This window comes from Crotalus tigris, unplaced genomic scaffold, assembly GCF_016545835.1.
Source record: "Crotalus tigris isolate CLP2741 ecotype Arizona unplaced genomic scaffold, ASM1654583v1 scf7180000018103.2265978, whole genome shotgun sequence".
NCBI lineage: Eukaryota > Metazoa > Chordata > Lepidosauria > Squamata > Viperidae > Crotalus > Crotalus tigris.
The window spans coordinates 1689686-1705967 of record NW_024096824.1 but is presented as its reverse complement, the minus strand read 5'-3'; the positions used below and the strand labels follow the sequence as shown (position 1 = coordinate 1705967).

The following is a 16282-nucleotide window of genomic DNA, read 5'->3' as shown; positions in this document are numbered from 1 at the left end:
TTTTGATTTGATCTTGATTTGCCTCTGAAATTCAAGAAAAGCTAATATTATTGATATTTCTTGGTACCCTTTTTGTACCCCCTCCCTCCAAGAAAATATATTTTCAAGAAAGGCACAAGAGCTTGTGCAAATGGAGTTTCGCATGCTTGCCTGCCACTTGCCCGCTGCTTGCATGGCCCAGTTCCGAATGGGCCATGGCCTGGGGGTTGGGGATCCCTGTTGTAATGCTTCAGTGTTGCAACTGAAAATTGTTTTCACTATCATTCCTATTATACTTGACTTAAGACTACCATGTTTCCCCAAAGTAAGTCCCTGCCCAGAATAATCCCCAGCTTGATTTTCGGGGTGGGCCTAATATAAGCCCCCTGAAACTAATCCTAGTTTTGGGTGAGGTGCATACCTAAAGATCAAGCTAGGGCAGGGGTAAGGGTGTGAAGCTGCCCCACATGCCCCACACCCACTTACCTTACTGGTAGTACTGCCACAGCCAGGCCTCGCACACCCCAACACTTGTCAAGCTGTGTGGCTTGTCGTGCCAATGCCACTGCTCGTGGCAGGAGGTTGCACAGCGCTTCGGGCCATTTCTGCTGCTCATAGCAGGACGCTCGCTGCATGGCATTTCAGGGCATTTCCGCTGCTCATGGCAGGATGCAGCATGGCGCTTTGGGTCGTTGCTGCCGCTCATGGCAGGATGCCGCATGGCATTTCACGCCATTGCCATTGCTTGCAGCAGAATGCCACGTGGCCTTTGGAGCCATTTTCACTGCTTGTGACAGGATGCTGCATGGCACTTCGCACCATTGCTGCTACTTATGGCAAGAAGCTGCATGGTGCTTCGGGCTGTTTCTGCTACTCACGGCAGGACGCTGAATGGCACTTCGGGCCACTTCTGCTGCAGCATTCAGCCAGACCAGTGGAAATGGCCTGAAGCACCATGCAGCTTCTTGTCACGAGTGGCAGCAATGATGCGAAGTGCCATGCAGCATCCTGCCACAAGCAGTGGAAACAACCCAAAGAGCCACACAGTGTCCAGTCACAAGTGGCAGCAAGCGGCCGCTGAAGAAGTCAAGCAGTGGCGCAACGGGTTTCGGAGTGTGGGAGGCCTGGCTTTGGTGGTCCTAAGGTAAGACACCCTCCCTAAAATAAGACCTAGTGCCTCTTTTGGAGGAAAAAAATATAAGACCGGGTCTTATTTTCAGGGAAACACGGTATTAGTTTAATAATGGTTCTAAATTATGACAGCACTGAAAAAAGTGACTTTATGACCTATCCTCTAAATTGCATCACCATCCCAATTTTGTGAACACGATTTGGGCACTTAGCAATCAGCTTGCATTTACAATGGTTGCAGTATCCTGCAGTCATGTGATTGCAATTTATGACTTCCCAGCTGGCTTCTAACAAACAAAATTAATGGTGGAAGTCGAATTTGGTTAACAACCATGAAAAAAATGATTGTAAAATTGGATCCAGTCACCTTATTACTTGTTTAACTACTCCATTGCTTAGGAAATGAAATTCCAGTCCCAACTGTGATCACAAGTTGAGGATTACCTATACTGTAGGTACTGTTGCCCAAGATAAATGGTAACATGGGTTCTTTGGTCTACAGACTAAACTGGAAATGGTCCACCCTTCCTTAGATATTTTGTTTGCTTTTTTATTCAAGCCCTGAATGTCTGCATAGGGACACTAATGTATGTTATTAGCTGAACTTCTTCCTAAGTTTTAAAGCCTATGCTTGATTGGAATAAACCCAGAGTAGCTTTTCTTCCTAACCCTCCATGTTTGTTGAGACTATACTTACCAGAATTTCAGTTACCAAACTGTAATACATATACCCATGCATATATACACACATATAAATATTAATCACTGTCCATTTTAAATACATAGCAGAAAGAGGAAACTTGAGAGTTTAGAAGGTTGATGCTACGTGGAACAAAACTGTGACCAGAATAACCCTTTTATATTAATTTCCTTACTGAGTTATTGTTGAGATGAGACAAAGGTTCAACTGATATGTACATTTAGGCAACACTTCTTTCTTCTTTGTTATTATAGATCCTCCGGATGTTCCACAAAATTTAAGCTGTGAAACACAGAATTTTAAGGAAATAACATGCTACTGGCAGGAGGGAAAGCCCACTTTATTAGGTGGTGCAAGAAAAACCAAACATGCCTTATTTGAAAGGTTTGTTTTCATGTACTTTTTTTTAAAGCAGGAGAATATATATATTGAACTATAAAAATGTGACATATTTGGTATAAACATTCTGATTATTCAGGTAAACTTGTCATTTATTTATATGTATGTTTAGATTGTAGGTTCACCCTATGGGATAAGTCTGTGGAGAGCTAATTATAAATGACCATATATCATATGTCTTCCTTTTGGTTTTCTAGGGCCATCAAAGTAACATCTATGATGGCCTAATAGGAGTATGAACCAATATAGTGTAGTGGTTAAGAGGTTGATGTAGGTTGAAGTCTATTCTCAGCTATGGAAAATCACTGTCTTTTAAGCCAGCCATTTTGTCTCAAATGTCTATGGAGATTCAGGTCATAGTTGTCCAAAAGGTGCTTTTTCAAGAGGCAACTGGACTTGATGTTTCACTTCTCATCCTAGAAGCTTCTTCAGAATTGTTCTTCAGAACAGTTGCCACTTGAAATTTGGGATATTCTTTCTCAAAGTTGGTGGTTTTGAGCACATATGTAGGAGGAAGGAATGTTATGTAGGAAAGGCAGGCTGTAAATTGAATACATAAAGAAATAACACATTTTCCAAGATCCTTTCTACAGATCTTAAAAGTGGCTCCTTCACATATTCACACAATTGGTAAAGGAGAATTTTTATAGCTCAGCATTGAAATGAGGGGTCCTTGGTGTTCTCTGAGCTTGGTTGTTTTCTTTCAAATGTTTCATTACATCTGCAAGAAAACAACCAAGCTCAGAGGACACTAAGAACCCCTCATTCACAGAATCTATTGATGATTATAAGATAGATGGTAAAAGAAATAAGTGATGTGGGATAGAGACGGGATTCCATTGAGGATGGAAAGTAGACAGAGGAGAAAATCTTTTACTCAGGGATTCTTCAGATTCAAGTATTATATTTTCATTCAGCTTTGGAAAATCTAGCCACCTTCATGCAGGCATTCCCCCCCCCTGCTTCCTCCCCCCCCCCAAGCCTCCCCTCACAGAAAGAATGAAGAGCAGAAAACCAATTTCCTCTCCCTATTTATAGCAGGGCTGATCTGGAGTAGAAAAACAGAGGGCCAACGAGATAAGGTTTATTTAATGACATTTGTTTTTGAGTCTTATTTCCCCACTGAAATCATTGCATGACTGTGATTTATCTGACCTTTTCTATGAGATGTGTCCATTTTTAATCATAATTTCTCTTTAATTTTTCAGAAACTCTGGGAAAAATATCACATGTGCAGAATCAAATCGTAAAAATTATCATTGCAATTTTACAATCCTGAAGAACCAAACAGAATACAACTTCACACTACATGCTTCCAATCATCTCGGCCAATCAAAAGCTTCCCTCATAACTGATATTAGGCATAGAGGTGAGATTTTTTTAATTTGTGCTGTGGTGGTGAACTTTTTTTAAAGTTTGAAATTATTCATCATTAATTAAACTTTTATTAATCTTCTGTGAAAAAGATGTATTCAATTTATAGGTTCTTTTTCTTCCTCCTTCCTTCTTCCTCTCTCCTCCTCCTCCCCCCCCTTTCTTTGTGTGTTTGTGGTTTAATGAATAAAGTGTTAATTTATTCCTAGCAAGAATTTGGGGGGAATGTAGAAACAAAATCCTTACTTGCTCATATGCTAATTTGTTAGTTTACCATTTTGTGCTGCATTGGTTTGCCCTCTAATAAACACAAGTTAGGATTTTTTTTTTTAATGAAATATATTTGTTTTTGCTTTCCAGTTTACCCACCTACTCCTGCAGACTTAAGAGTGAGCAGTGTAACTTCAACCAGCTTCAGACTGTCTTTTTCTTTGCCTGGCAATTTCAAAGAAACCAAACTGCAATGTCAGGTTCAAATTCCCAGTGGCCCTTTCCAAGAAGAAAGGGTAGGCATCCTATGACATTTTTATAATATATTATTGCCATGTCTAAATGGCAAAATTATACTCATCCTTTGGTGCCTCTTCTTAGACATGCCCTGACTCTGTCTTTATACTTGGATTATACATGTAGTTTAGTTAGTGACCCCTTCTCCTGTCTTCCTCTTATAAAGAACTATTGTTTATTTGCTTAATTTATATGCCATTTTTCTATCCAAAGAAAACACATGGCCGTGCACATGCAGCATTTTAAAGACCTGCTGTAGATCCTTTTGAGGATAGTTCCTCAAAAGCCAGATCCCAAGCATTTAACACGAATGGGATCTTCTACACAATCACTGGAATTTTCTTTTACCACAGAGGCTGAAAATTGATGATGTATTGCTCATCATCTACTTAAGATGTCAAACACTTCAGTTGCACCCCAAAGCAAGAAAAAAACCCCACCCCACTTGGCCTTGCTTCCTGCCACTTCAGGCCCCCTGAAACGCCATAAGCACACCAGACCAAATAAAAATCTCTCTTCCTGCTCAAAAGGGGAAAGCTCCACTATTGTAAACTATTGTAAATTGTAGTAAAAAAAAACATAATGCAACTCTTTCAAGACTGACTTGATGATGTCCTGTTTACCAGGCTCACTGCTGCATTGACCCTAACATGCTCTCTAAGGTGAGCCCATAAGAATGGAATTAAATCCTTTCTTTCATTTTTATAGCAAATACAGCTTTACCATTTGCTATAGAGCAAATAGAGCTGTACAAGTGTTGTCGAAGGTTTCATTTACATCAACCCTTCAGTAACACTTGTGCACTGGTGAAGCTGCATTAGCTAGAAAAAAAATGAAACGTGGGAAAAATGTTCCCATTCTGTTAGTTCCCCTTTTATTCATCCTTTGATTTTCTTTCACCTGTCTGTTTGCTCATCATACAAGAACATTTGACCATTGGCTTCCTGGAAATAATGCATGGTTGCAAGCATACTTGATTGGGTACATCAGTGCTTTGCCTTTTGCCAGGCACTAATTAGGTGGAATCAACAGATTGTTTTTGCAACATTCATTGGTTGCACAACATTCAGAGGAACATTAGATCTCTCTTGCTGTGTCACATATGAAAGGGATCTACGCATTTTTTCCCCTTAAATTTGTATGCTCCTACAAAAGAGTGATACATTATATAAACAGCCTTTCATGGTATGGATCAGGTTATCTGAGGAACCAGCTCTTTCCAATGGGATTAGCCCACCCCATCTGCACTGGCAGAAAAGGATGCTGCAGACCCCGTTGCTCAAGGAATTGTGCCTAGTGGCATCCAGAAGAATCTTTTCTACCAAGGAACACAACCCCTGGAGTATCCTGCCTCTGAGTGACATCCCCCCCTTTCTGGACTTCCAAAAGGGCTTGAAGACCTGGGTCTGCCAGCTGGTCTGAGGACCCAATGGGGAATGGCATCTTGAGTTTAATGGATTAATTAGATGCCACCTATTCCCCATGCACACTCTGCTCCTTTCTTTTCCATCTTGGTTAATTGAATTTTAACTGAATTTGAAATGTATGGTTCTTCTTTATTGTTTTCATGTTTTATATGATATTTGAATTGTATGACTGTAAGTTGCCTAGAGTCACCTCAGTGACGTAGCATAGAACTTTAATGATAAAATAAATAAAATCTGGACCCACAATGATAGTTCTAATTATCAGCTCTTTGACATAAAGATATGTTCCTGTTTTCTTCTTTAAGAATGTACTGCTGAATAATTCAGAAAATTCACGTTATACAATCTTAGTGGGCAAATTGCGTCCATACACAAATTACATTTTCCGAGTTCGCTGTGCAACTCCAGAGCCTTTCTTTTGGAAATGGAGTAATTGGAGCAAGAACAAGACCGACACAACTCAGCAAGCCAGTAAGTTTATTAAATTTTGGGTGGCTATGAATGAAAATTGAAATTAAACATGAGCCCTCATGATTTTCTATGATTATGAGATTCACCTGAAAACACCATCAGACATCTCTAAGCACCAAGTGCATCCTAATAATTATGGATCTGACCATTTTTGGCTTTGTCATGGCACAAATCATGCATAAACATCCTCTTCATTTTGCATGATTTTCACATGGGATCAACATGAAAACATTGTAAAATTGCAGAGCATAATTATCTACACACAATCACAGCTGGAATCACGAATCTGAGAAGTGAATCTTTAATAATCATACTGTGTTTTATAGGTCATAACCACCAAAATAAATTTTATAAAGTACCAGAAACTCTTCCAAAACAGAGACTTACTGTAGTGTCACACTGATTTATTATTTGATAGTTTCAGATAGATTCTACGTAAAAAAAGTTCCCAAAACAGAAGCAGAAATAATAGTAGATTATTTAAAAAGCTGTTCCTCAATAAAACTTTATCTTACCACTTTGTGAGTCAAACTTTAATATATAAATGAAAACATTCAAACTCACAACTCAAAACTGCACAAATTTCAGACCATGTGATATGTTAATTTGTACAACTAAAATGTTACAGCTATTTGGCAATTAATTAATTGAAATGTTAGTAGTAAGTAACATCTGGTGTATCCAGAATATCTTTAGGCTAAATGATATAAGAAAAGTCTATGTCTCTGTAACTATAAATAATTTTTCCCCATTGTTTTTTTCCAAACAATGAAAAAGCTTCAGGGTTGCAAATTATACAATGCCTGATGAATAAAAATTGGACAATACATAAATTGTTTTTTTAAAAGAAAATGTACCTATTATATATTCCTATTAACAATTAATACTTTCATTAATGCAATTAACCACTCTTCTCCTAGAACCAACAAGAGAGCTTGATATCTGGAGAGAAAAAGATGCTAATGATACAGTCACTCTCTTTTGGAAGGTATGTATTGAGATTTTTGTGTCTAAGTTCCCATTAACTCTGTTTTGAATATCAATTTTTAAAATGCATTTTATTAGATTTTTTAAAATCCCTCTTTTTTTACTTTATAAGTAACTCAAGGCCTCAAACATACCTAATACTCCTTCCTCTTCCTATTTTATCCACAACAAGTGGGTTGGGCCGAGAGAGGATGATTGGCCCAGTGTCACCCAGTTGGCTTTCATGACGAAGGAGGGACTAGAACTCTCGGCCTCCTGGTTTTTAGCCTGGTGCCTTAACTGTTGGACCAAACTGAGTCAATATTTAACTGACTGAAGATTGAACTTTCCTTGAACTTTCACATATCTCTTTCAAAGGCAAATAAGCACCATTGGGAAGATTTCTCCTCTCAGCAGTCACAGGAGAAATGGTTTTGTAAAAATATCCTCAACACAGTCAGATGCAACATTGTCAGAAATATACATGGATAGTCAACCATGGTAGTGATTTTGGCATGTGTAGAACATATCTTCAGGCAAGACATGCTTGTGTACTCCATGCCAAGATTCTTTGACCTGTCCCACCAAATGTTGTCTTCTGGACCGTTTGTATGTCTTTGTGCAATAAGGACAGTTGTATAGCAGTGGTTTGTCCAGTGCTTTGTAAACAGAGGACGATAAGGAATATTTATGATAGACTTTTTAAGTCATTTATTTATTCTCTCACTTCCTTCCTTTTTTTCCCTTGGAATAATTATCTGCTTGTGTTTGTGATCTTTTTCTGGGCAGCCACTCCCTATTCTTGAAAGCAATGGATTGATAGAGACTTATGAGGTATATTGGACACTGCCAGATAAATCCACAAAGAATGAATCAGTTCCTGCATCCCAAAACTCCACCAAAATAAAACTTTGGAAAAATGATTACATATTTACAGTGAGGGCAAAGAATAAGGCAGGTGTTTCTCCTCCTTCTTCAATCAATAGTGCTGAGCTTCCAGCGGGTAAGTAACAGAGGAAATTGACATTGTTTATAAGTTGTAGGAAGAGTGAGCAGAAAAGGTCCAGTGAGACTTTATGTTTAAAAACAACAATATCACCTTTTCATGATTTTTTTAAAAGTATGCTGGTTAAAAAAATAGATGGTATTTGCAGTATTTCAGTTTCCATTAAAAGTCCTATAAACAGCAGAAGATTAGTGCAAACATTAGATGTTCTACCCACTCTGAGCGTGTGGGAAAATTTAGATAATCCTGCATTGCTTTTATAAGCTGAATTTTGAACAAGGTTTTTGGCAGCATATGTTTCTCCTTTTCTTGAGCAAATAAATAAGAAGTCTTCCATTAATTGCACTTCCACTGAGTTTCCAATGAGCCTGGATATGATGGATAACAGCTTTCAAACAAGTCAGAATAATGAACAATGTGTGTAAATAGTGATCCTATTGCTTTGTTAATGGGGCCAGATTGAAGCTTGCGTGTCCAAATGTGGAAGTTTTAATGTCAGCATCCACCTGAATTTCACATATGTCTACCTTTTTCCGGAAATGGCGGACAGTGGCTTCAAGGAAGTTTGCTTCCTCCCAATTCTTCCCTCTTTTCTTACAAGACTCCTCACAGGAACACTATTTATTAATGCAATTGTTTGTGGAAGAGAGCAGAAACAACTATTAATAGAGTTGACCACTGTGGAATTTATTTTATTTTATTTATTTATTTATTTATTTTATTATTATTTTATTTTATTATTTTTTATTTTATTTATTATTTTATTATTTTATAAACAAGCCTGGATGGCTCCCCATCAAAAGTAAACACAACATAAAAAACACAATAAAGCTATAAAACTAAACTTTTAAAAAACATAAAAAGCAACAAAACCCTAGTCATCAAGTCTCTTACCCCAATGCTTGGGGGAAAAGTCAGGTCTTCAAAGCTTTATGGTATTTATTTATTTAAAACATTTATATAGCCATCCATATTATTTTAAAAATGCACAGCTAAAACAGAACATGTTCAGGTTAAAAAAAATCTTAGGCAATATGTACAGAGCTAATATTTCTTAACATCTCTTAAATGTTAAGAAATTATTGATTATCCAACCCAGGATTATATTCTTCCAGCCATGTTTTCTCCCTTTAATAGAAGGATGCTATAAGTTGCATGTCTATTGAACTGTAAAAGTATGATTCAGTCATACAATAATTTCCATAATTGAATTTAAAATATTTTCTATTTTTGTTACAAAGTGTCAATAAGATGTGGGAGTTTAAAAAAAGACCTAGGATCCCTTAATTTGTCAATCTTATAACTAGGTAAGAACATAAACTGAAGAAATTAAAAACATCTACATGATATTTCCACCAAGACCAAGTCAAGAGCAAATCCACTCACCTACAGATTATATATATATATATATATATATATATATATATATATATATATATATATATATATATATAAATGCAACAAAGTCACTGAACTCTGATAAATAAAAACAAACTGTTTAATACTTAGCTTTCATCAGTTCTCTGCTGACATCTCAGAGTAAAACAGGGTTTTACCTGTCCCTCGCTCTTCCCCAGTTAGCTGTATTGCTCCTAATCGTGCCGCTGACTGGGGGAGAGCGAGGGGCGGGTAGATCGGTTACGTGCTGTATGACCAGATCGCTGAAACAGCTGGCTATATAAGCAGGTCTTCCAACTACTGGCTTTTACTCTGAAGACATCAGCAGAGGACTGATGAAAGCTAAGTATTAAACACTAAACAGTTTGTTTTTATTTATCCTAGAGTTCAGTGACTTTGTTGCAGTTTCAATATGAATACACCTGGGAGTCGAGTTTTTAAGATAATTAAGGAATATATATGTGTGTGTGTGTGTGTGTGTGTGTGTGTGTGTGTGTGTGTGTGTGTTGAGAAAAATAGTTGAACACCGGGATAAATATAAAAACAACTGTTTAATAAATTAACAACTATTTGATAAACTTAGCTTTCTTCAGCTAACTGCCAAAGTTGTCAGAATGGAATGCTGGAGGTTTGAAAGCCTGATTATAAGACCGGCAGTTTGTGCACTCTGCTCATAGAATGCATTACCGGTCTACCCACCCCAGTTGACCATATTGCTTCTAATAGTCTCACATCCGTCTGTATACTCATAAGCTCGGGGATCATCGCCTCTCTTGTTGTCGCTCTCTTGTCCCCCAATCAGTCCACAAGCAAACTGGCAATCAGAGTTCTGGATCATAATATTCTGAAACTCTTGATAACACTCTTTACTTTTACTGAAGCTCATGGTTGAAAGAAGGGGAAAGAGGACAAGCAGTCTTCCTGTGCTACAGTGATATGAGAACGGGTGTTCTGAGTTTTTTTTAATGAAAGAGAAGTCAGCTGTACTGAGCTATGATGTAACATTTCACATTTGTGGACTGTAACTTGCTTCTTTCAATGTCCTTCTTTGTTGTCCTTCAATTCTGATTCCTATAGACCCAGAGCTGGCTGGAGTATTCTGAGTCTTGAAATCCACCCATCTTAACATTGCCAATTTTGAAAAACACTACTATAGATTATGGTAAAACCCTTTATTCTGGGAAGGTACAGGTGTGGTTGGGGCATTAGCTTGGCAGCTCTCTGGCCACTCAGAATATAACTTGCAAATCAAATAAATACAGCATGAAAGTCAAGTGTGGACATCAAAACACAAGAAGTCATTCTTCTCCTGTACGTCATGACACAATGGCTTTGCAGCAGCATCTTTTGGTAGCTATCAAATGGCAATTCTTCTGCTCCATCTGTGGTGGCTGCCATGATCCAAAATTTTGTTTGTTTGCAAATAAAATATTTCTCCTCTACTTCAGCTGTGTTTTATATGAAAATTAGAGCATAATCATCTTCATTTTTGATTGTAGGTTACTATTTGATATTCTCTTTGAAAAACACTTCTTGTGATGTTGCTTATCCCAAAAGCAAAATAGTTTTGTATGTATGTCTTGATAAATGTCTTTTAGGTTTCTGATTCTCATTTTTCTTTGCATCTCTTTATCCCAACCTCCCGGCCAGGGCCCACTACCAGAATTGGGCTGCGTGAGTGGCTGACCGGAGTGCATTCATGCGCATGTGCAGCTCAACTTGTGCAAGTGGCAGGCCACCAGGCATTCCCGGGCTGGCCCGCCACTCACACCAACCCACCACTCAGGTGGCCCAGTTTCCCTCTCCCTCTCCCTCTCCCAGCTGGGCTGCCAAGCCACAAAGATTGGGGACTCCTGCATTAAAACCAAAAGCAAAAATGTATCTGGCAATGTTAAAGACTACTGCATATATTATGGCATGTGCTGTTTCTGGACCAGAGTCCATCTCAACAACAACTGGCTGATATAACACCTTCATCTTCCTAGCTTTGGCATACTAACACTTAGAATCAGTGAGAAAGATTCTTAATCTATATTCTATTAAGATGGATTAATGATGAGTCTTGTTCAGGCAGTAAGAAGCTCAATTTCCTTTTTGAAATTTCCTTTCTGGAGAATATTGCAGAGTTGACAATGCTTAGCCCAACCTTGATTTTAGGCAATCTCAATTGTAACTCAGTTCTGGAACATTTTCCCTTCAGCAATGAGGATGGCCCAACCCTGTTGGCCTTTGGCAACACATAGTTATATGCCTCAGCCTGAGGCCCTGAATGTGTTAAAGGTCCCATTTTTTGGTTATATTGATATTTATTATCATTCTTTTTCTTGCTTGTTATACATATGCATTTATTTTGTTATTACATTTGTATTTGATTTTAATTGATTTTATGATTAACTACCCAGAGGAACTTATTTGAGATTGGCAACTATAGAAATTTAATAAATAAATCAAAATGTACCTTGAGATAGCTAAGTAGGGTTAAATGTGGAAACTCCAGGACTTTAAATTAGAGTGATTTTTTAAAAAAATTTCTGGAAGAAGCAAACACCAATAACTTATGTACTATTGTTAAGAAAAACAACAACATGACTCTGGCTATTTAGTTATTAGAGAAAATCTTGGTGTAAGAATTTTTGTTTTTTAAAAAGAATGATGGTTCTTATTATTTAGAGTAGTGGTGCTCAGATTTTTTTCCCATTCTGTTTTATAATTTTAAAGTTTAACATACAAACATTTGCAAAATTAAGTGTGCTGATACTTAAAGCTTATAAATCAATAAACTTTAGGCATATATATGCTAATCTAGTTGCATCATCTTCCTTCCTTCATCCTAGATTGACACTGTCCCCGTCCCCCCCCCCATCTGTCTATTGTTCTGTTTAGCTGTGTTTCCTATGCCAGGAGAATTATTTTCAAAAGAAAAGGGCTTTCTTCAGAAAATCTTGGACCACGGAAATAGCTATGTTTTTCTAGTTTTTGTAAAGAAGTATTGAAATTAAGAATTATACTAGTGACAATATATTCAGCATTCATTAGGTCTTCAGGAACCTAGCTTGGCACAGATTATTGACTGAAACTTCAAACTACTATTGACGATTCACTAAAATGAGAAAGATGATGATGATACTAACATAACTTGTATGCTCAAAATAGCCATGTGCTGTCAGCATGTATCTGAGAATGTTTAAAAACCTGCAGACATTTTATGATCAAAACTTATCAGTGGGAAGCAGTTGATTTATTAACAGTGATTTATATGTACCTGGCACTTCACAAAGAACCAGTCTGACAAGTCGTTCCCTTTATTTAACTAAGAAAGAAACAACAGACAAAGATAAGAGGAGGAAATTTTTATTTCTATATTCTAGTGTTATGGGATCAGAGTTAGGTTAGATAGAATGCCATATACCTTTGAAATAGGTTTTGTTCTAATCAAAACTGAGATATGATTTTTCTTTTTTTAAATGATAAACTTTACTTGAACAGACTGATGCTATTTTTAGAATTATGGAATTTCCTTGTAAATTATATTGGGGATTTTTTTTCCAGAGGAACCATTAACTACTATTCCAGGTTCTATAATCTATAGCTCTGACTGATATGAGCAACTTACAATTCTTATGGCTCATCTGATGTTCCTTACAAAGGAACATTTTTGGATGACTGAATGTGTCTTTGCATTATCTGTAACGTAAGTGAGAGGCATCATGAGTCATGAATCAACTTCATTGAGGCTGACTCATCTAAAAAGCAGCATGAGGAATACGCTGGCTGTTGCTACAGACTGGACTTTCTGCTTTTTGCAAATACTACAGATGCTTATGGAAGACAATGCTTCATTTATGTGTATTTGTATGTGTTTTGCTTGAGATAAGCTTGTGTTTTTTTATGAGGGAATTTAGAAAGGAATGCTGTCAGCACAGTTGGCAGTACAAAAGCTGGAGGAGCTGAGCAATAGTTAAGGAATAAAATATCTCTCTTTCCTACAAAAGTCCAGAATAAGGAGAAGCATACAGTATATACTGAGATGGGGGAGGTTGGGTAACCCATTGCCTAGTTGGCTGATGGCCGAAAGCCCATCTGTTTAAGGTATGAAGATCATAACAGAAAGGGGTGCTTCTCTTATGCTTTGATTCTGCTTTGCTTTCAGAAAAGAGGAGATAGGTTTATTCTTTTCTGTGAATGCCCCTGCCATTAGTTATTTGCAGTGCTAAAAGATTCTTGCTAAGTTGACATTGTCAACCAAAGTAATGGCCTAAACCCATTCAGATAGTAAATGGAAAGTGTATACAAGGAAGCAACTCCAAGTATGCTAAACCTTAATGAATAATAATAATAATAATAATAATAATAGAAATTGGAAGGGACCTTGGAGGTCATCTAGTCCAACCCCCTGCTCAGGCAGAAAACCCTATACCATTTCAGACAAAGGCTGTCCAGTCTCTTCTTAAAAACTTCCGGTGTTGGAGCATTCACCACTTCTGGAGGCAGGTTGTTCCACTGGTTAATTGTTCTAACTGTCAGGAAGTTTCTCCTTAGTTCTAGGTTGCTTCTCTCCTTGATTAGTTTCCATCCGTTGCTTCTTGTCCTGCCTTCAGGTGCCTTGGAGAATAGCTTGACTCCCTCTTCTTTGTGGCAGCCCCTGAGATATTGGAATACTGCTATCATCAGCACCATCACCACAGGGTACGGCACAAAACCCAAGCTCGCAGTCCAATGGAGATACTTTGAAAAGATGCCATGATTCCCTGAAACAAAATTGGATTTCTTTTGAAGTAACCAAAATCAAATTGGTCAATTTCCATAGAGTACTTTTTTGTGAAAATTGCTGATTGTATTGCTTCCATGGCTTCTGCTTGCTTCTCTTTCTACATTCCACCTGCAACATTGCTGTGGATAGCAAAAACCAAAACAAAAAACCCAACCCACGCTTTTGCATTAAACCCCATTGCTGAAGAGTAGTTGTCCTGTTCTCTCTGTAACATGCCAGTTCAAGTCCACATTTGCTATTTGATGCTAAGTGGCTTAGCAGTCTAGTACAGTATTTTTCAAACTTGACAACTTTAAAATGCATGGACTTCAACTTCCAGACTTTCCCCAGCCAGCTTCCTGCTAGAGAATTCTGGGAACTGAATCCATGCATTTAAAGTTGTGAAGATTGAGAACATTGAACTAAGCTATCCAATTACTTAGAGCCAAATTATATGAGTAAAAGAAAAGTATTTTTATAAAATTTTAACACTGCATTCCCATTTTTAACCTAAAATGTCATTGATTTTTATTATGGTAATATCTTGTAGAATTTAACATATTTGCATGTAAAAGTACACCAGTTGATCTAGTTTTCTGCTTTGAGTTGTCCTAAGCAGAGAAATTATACTGAAGCTAGGGCCATAATGATAATAAAATTCAAACAGACAAGCATCTGCCACATAATATCCCAGATGTAACAACTGGATAGTGGGCACAGCAATATCTGAAGGCAGTAGAATAAAAGAGAAGAATGGAAGAAAATCACAAAATACAAAGACAATGGCTATGGCAAAATAAAGCAAAGATAAGTACCAGGGTACCTTGGTGCAATCCCAAAATATCTAAAGCACTTCTTGAACACTACCAGCATTGACAAAATTGCCATCAGTTAATTGCAAAAGGAAGCTTTACTTGGGACAGCTTCTATTCTGTGACTAACACCTTTTACAACATCAAACAACAACATCTGCCTATTCCAGGTCCAGAGTACAGAGAAAGCAGAGCTGCTTAACTCATTGTTTGCATCAGTGTTCACACAAAAAGAAACTATAGCCCAACCTACCCAAAACCTAACTATAAAAGACAGACTAGAAATAAAAATTAAAATAAGCAAGAAAATGGTTAGAGAACATCTAGCTGATCTTGATGAATATAAATCACTGGGATCTGATGGTTTACATCCCAAATTTCTGAAAGAGCTGGCAGATGTTATCTCAGAACCATTGTACTGTATCTTTCAAAAATTCTGGAACACCAGAAGATTGGAAAGGAGCTGATGTGGTTCCCATCTTCAAAACAGGGGAAAAAAACACCCAGGAAACTACAGACCAATCAGCCTAACATCAAAACCTGTGAAGACACTGGAAAAGATAATTCACAAACAGATCTGTGAACATCTAGAAACAAATAAAGTTATAAATAAAAGTCAGCACAAGTTTGCTAAAAACAGATCATGCCAAACCAATCTTATTTCATTTTTTGACAAAATGAGTAAATTAGTAGATCAGTGAAATGCTGTGGACATAGTATACTTCGATTTCAACAAGGCATTCAACAAAGTAGACCACAACCTACTTCTTGGTAAGCTAGAAAAATGTGGGATAGATAGCATCACCACCAGATATATTTGTAACTGGCTGACAAACCGTACTCAACGAGTTGTCCTTAATGGAAGGAAGTAAGAAGTGGGGTGCCACAGGGTTCTGTCTTAGGCCCAGTACTCTTCCATATCTTCATAAATGACTTAGATGAGGGAATAGAAGGGGAACTCATCAAATTTGCAGATGACACTAAGCTGGCAGGAATAGCCACATCCCAGAAGACAAGCTCAGGATCCAAAAAGATCTTGACAGACTTGAACCATGGGCCCTAGCCAACAACATAAAATTTAAAGTGGAGAAAAGCAAGGTTTTATACTTAGGCAGGAAAAAACAAAAGTACAAGTATAGATTAAGTGAAACCTGGCTCAAAAACAGTAACTGTGAGAGGGACCTTGGAGTCCTAGTGGACAATCAGTTAAATATGAGCCAGCAGTGTGTGGCAGCAGCCAAAAAAGCTAATGCAATCCTAGGTTGTATAAACAGAGGCATAGAATCAAAATCACGTGAAGTATTAATACATTTTTATAAATTCTTAGTAAGACCACACCTGGAATACTGCCTTCAGTTTTAA

At 37.5% G+C, this 16282-nt stretch overlaps 1 protein-coding gene across 6 annotated transcripts in view; it reads left to right on the top strand.

Annotated features, from left to right (window-relative positions):
* The window catches only part of LIFR (LIF receptor subunit alpha), a 106761-nt gene that overhangs the window by 63451 nt on the left and 27028 nt on the right, over nucleotides 1-16282 (top strand). For all 6 annotated transcript variants that reach the window (XM_039347934.1, XM_039347932.1, XM_039347931.1 and 3 more), the window contains 6 exons: nucleotides 2065-2194; nucleotides 3418-3578; nucleotides 3944-4089; nucleotides 5823-5988; nucleotides 6909-6976; nucleotides 7744-7957. In XM_039347934.1, coding sequence (XP_039203868.1) covers nucleotides 2065-2194; nucleotides 3418-3578; nucleotides 3944-4089; nucleotides 5823-5988; nucleotides 6909-6976; nucleotides 7744-7957 — 885 coding nt within the window. The remainder of the gene's footprint in view (nucleotides 1-2064; nucleotides 2195-3417; nucleotides 3579-3943; nucleotides 4090-5822; nucleotides 5989-6908; nucleotides 6977-7743; nucleotides 7958-16282) is intronic.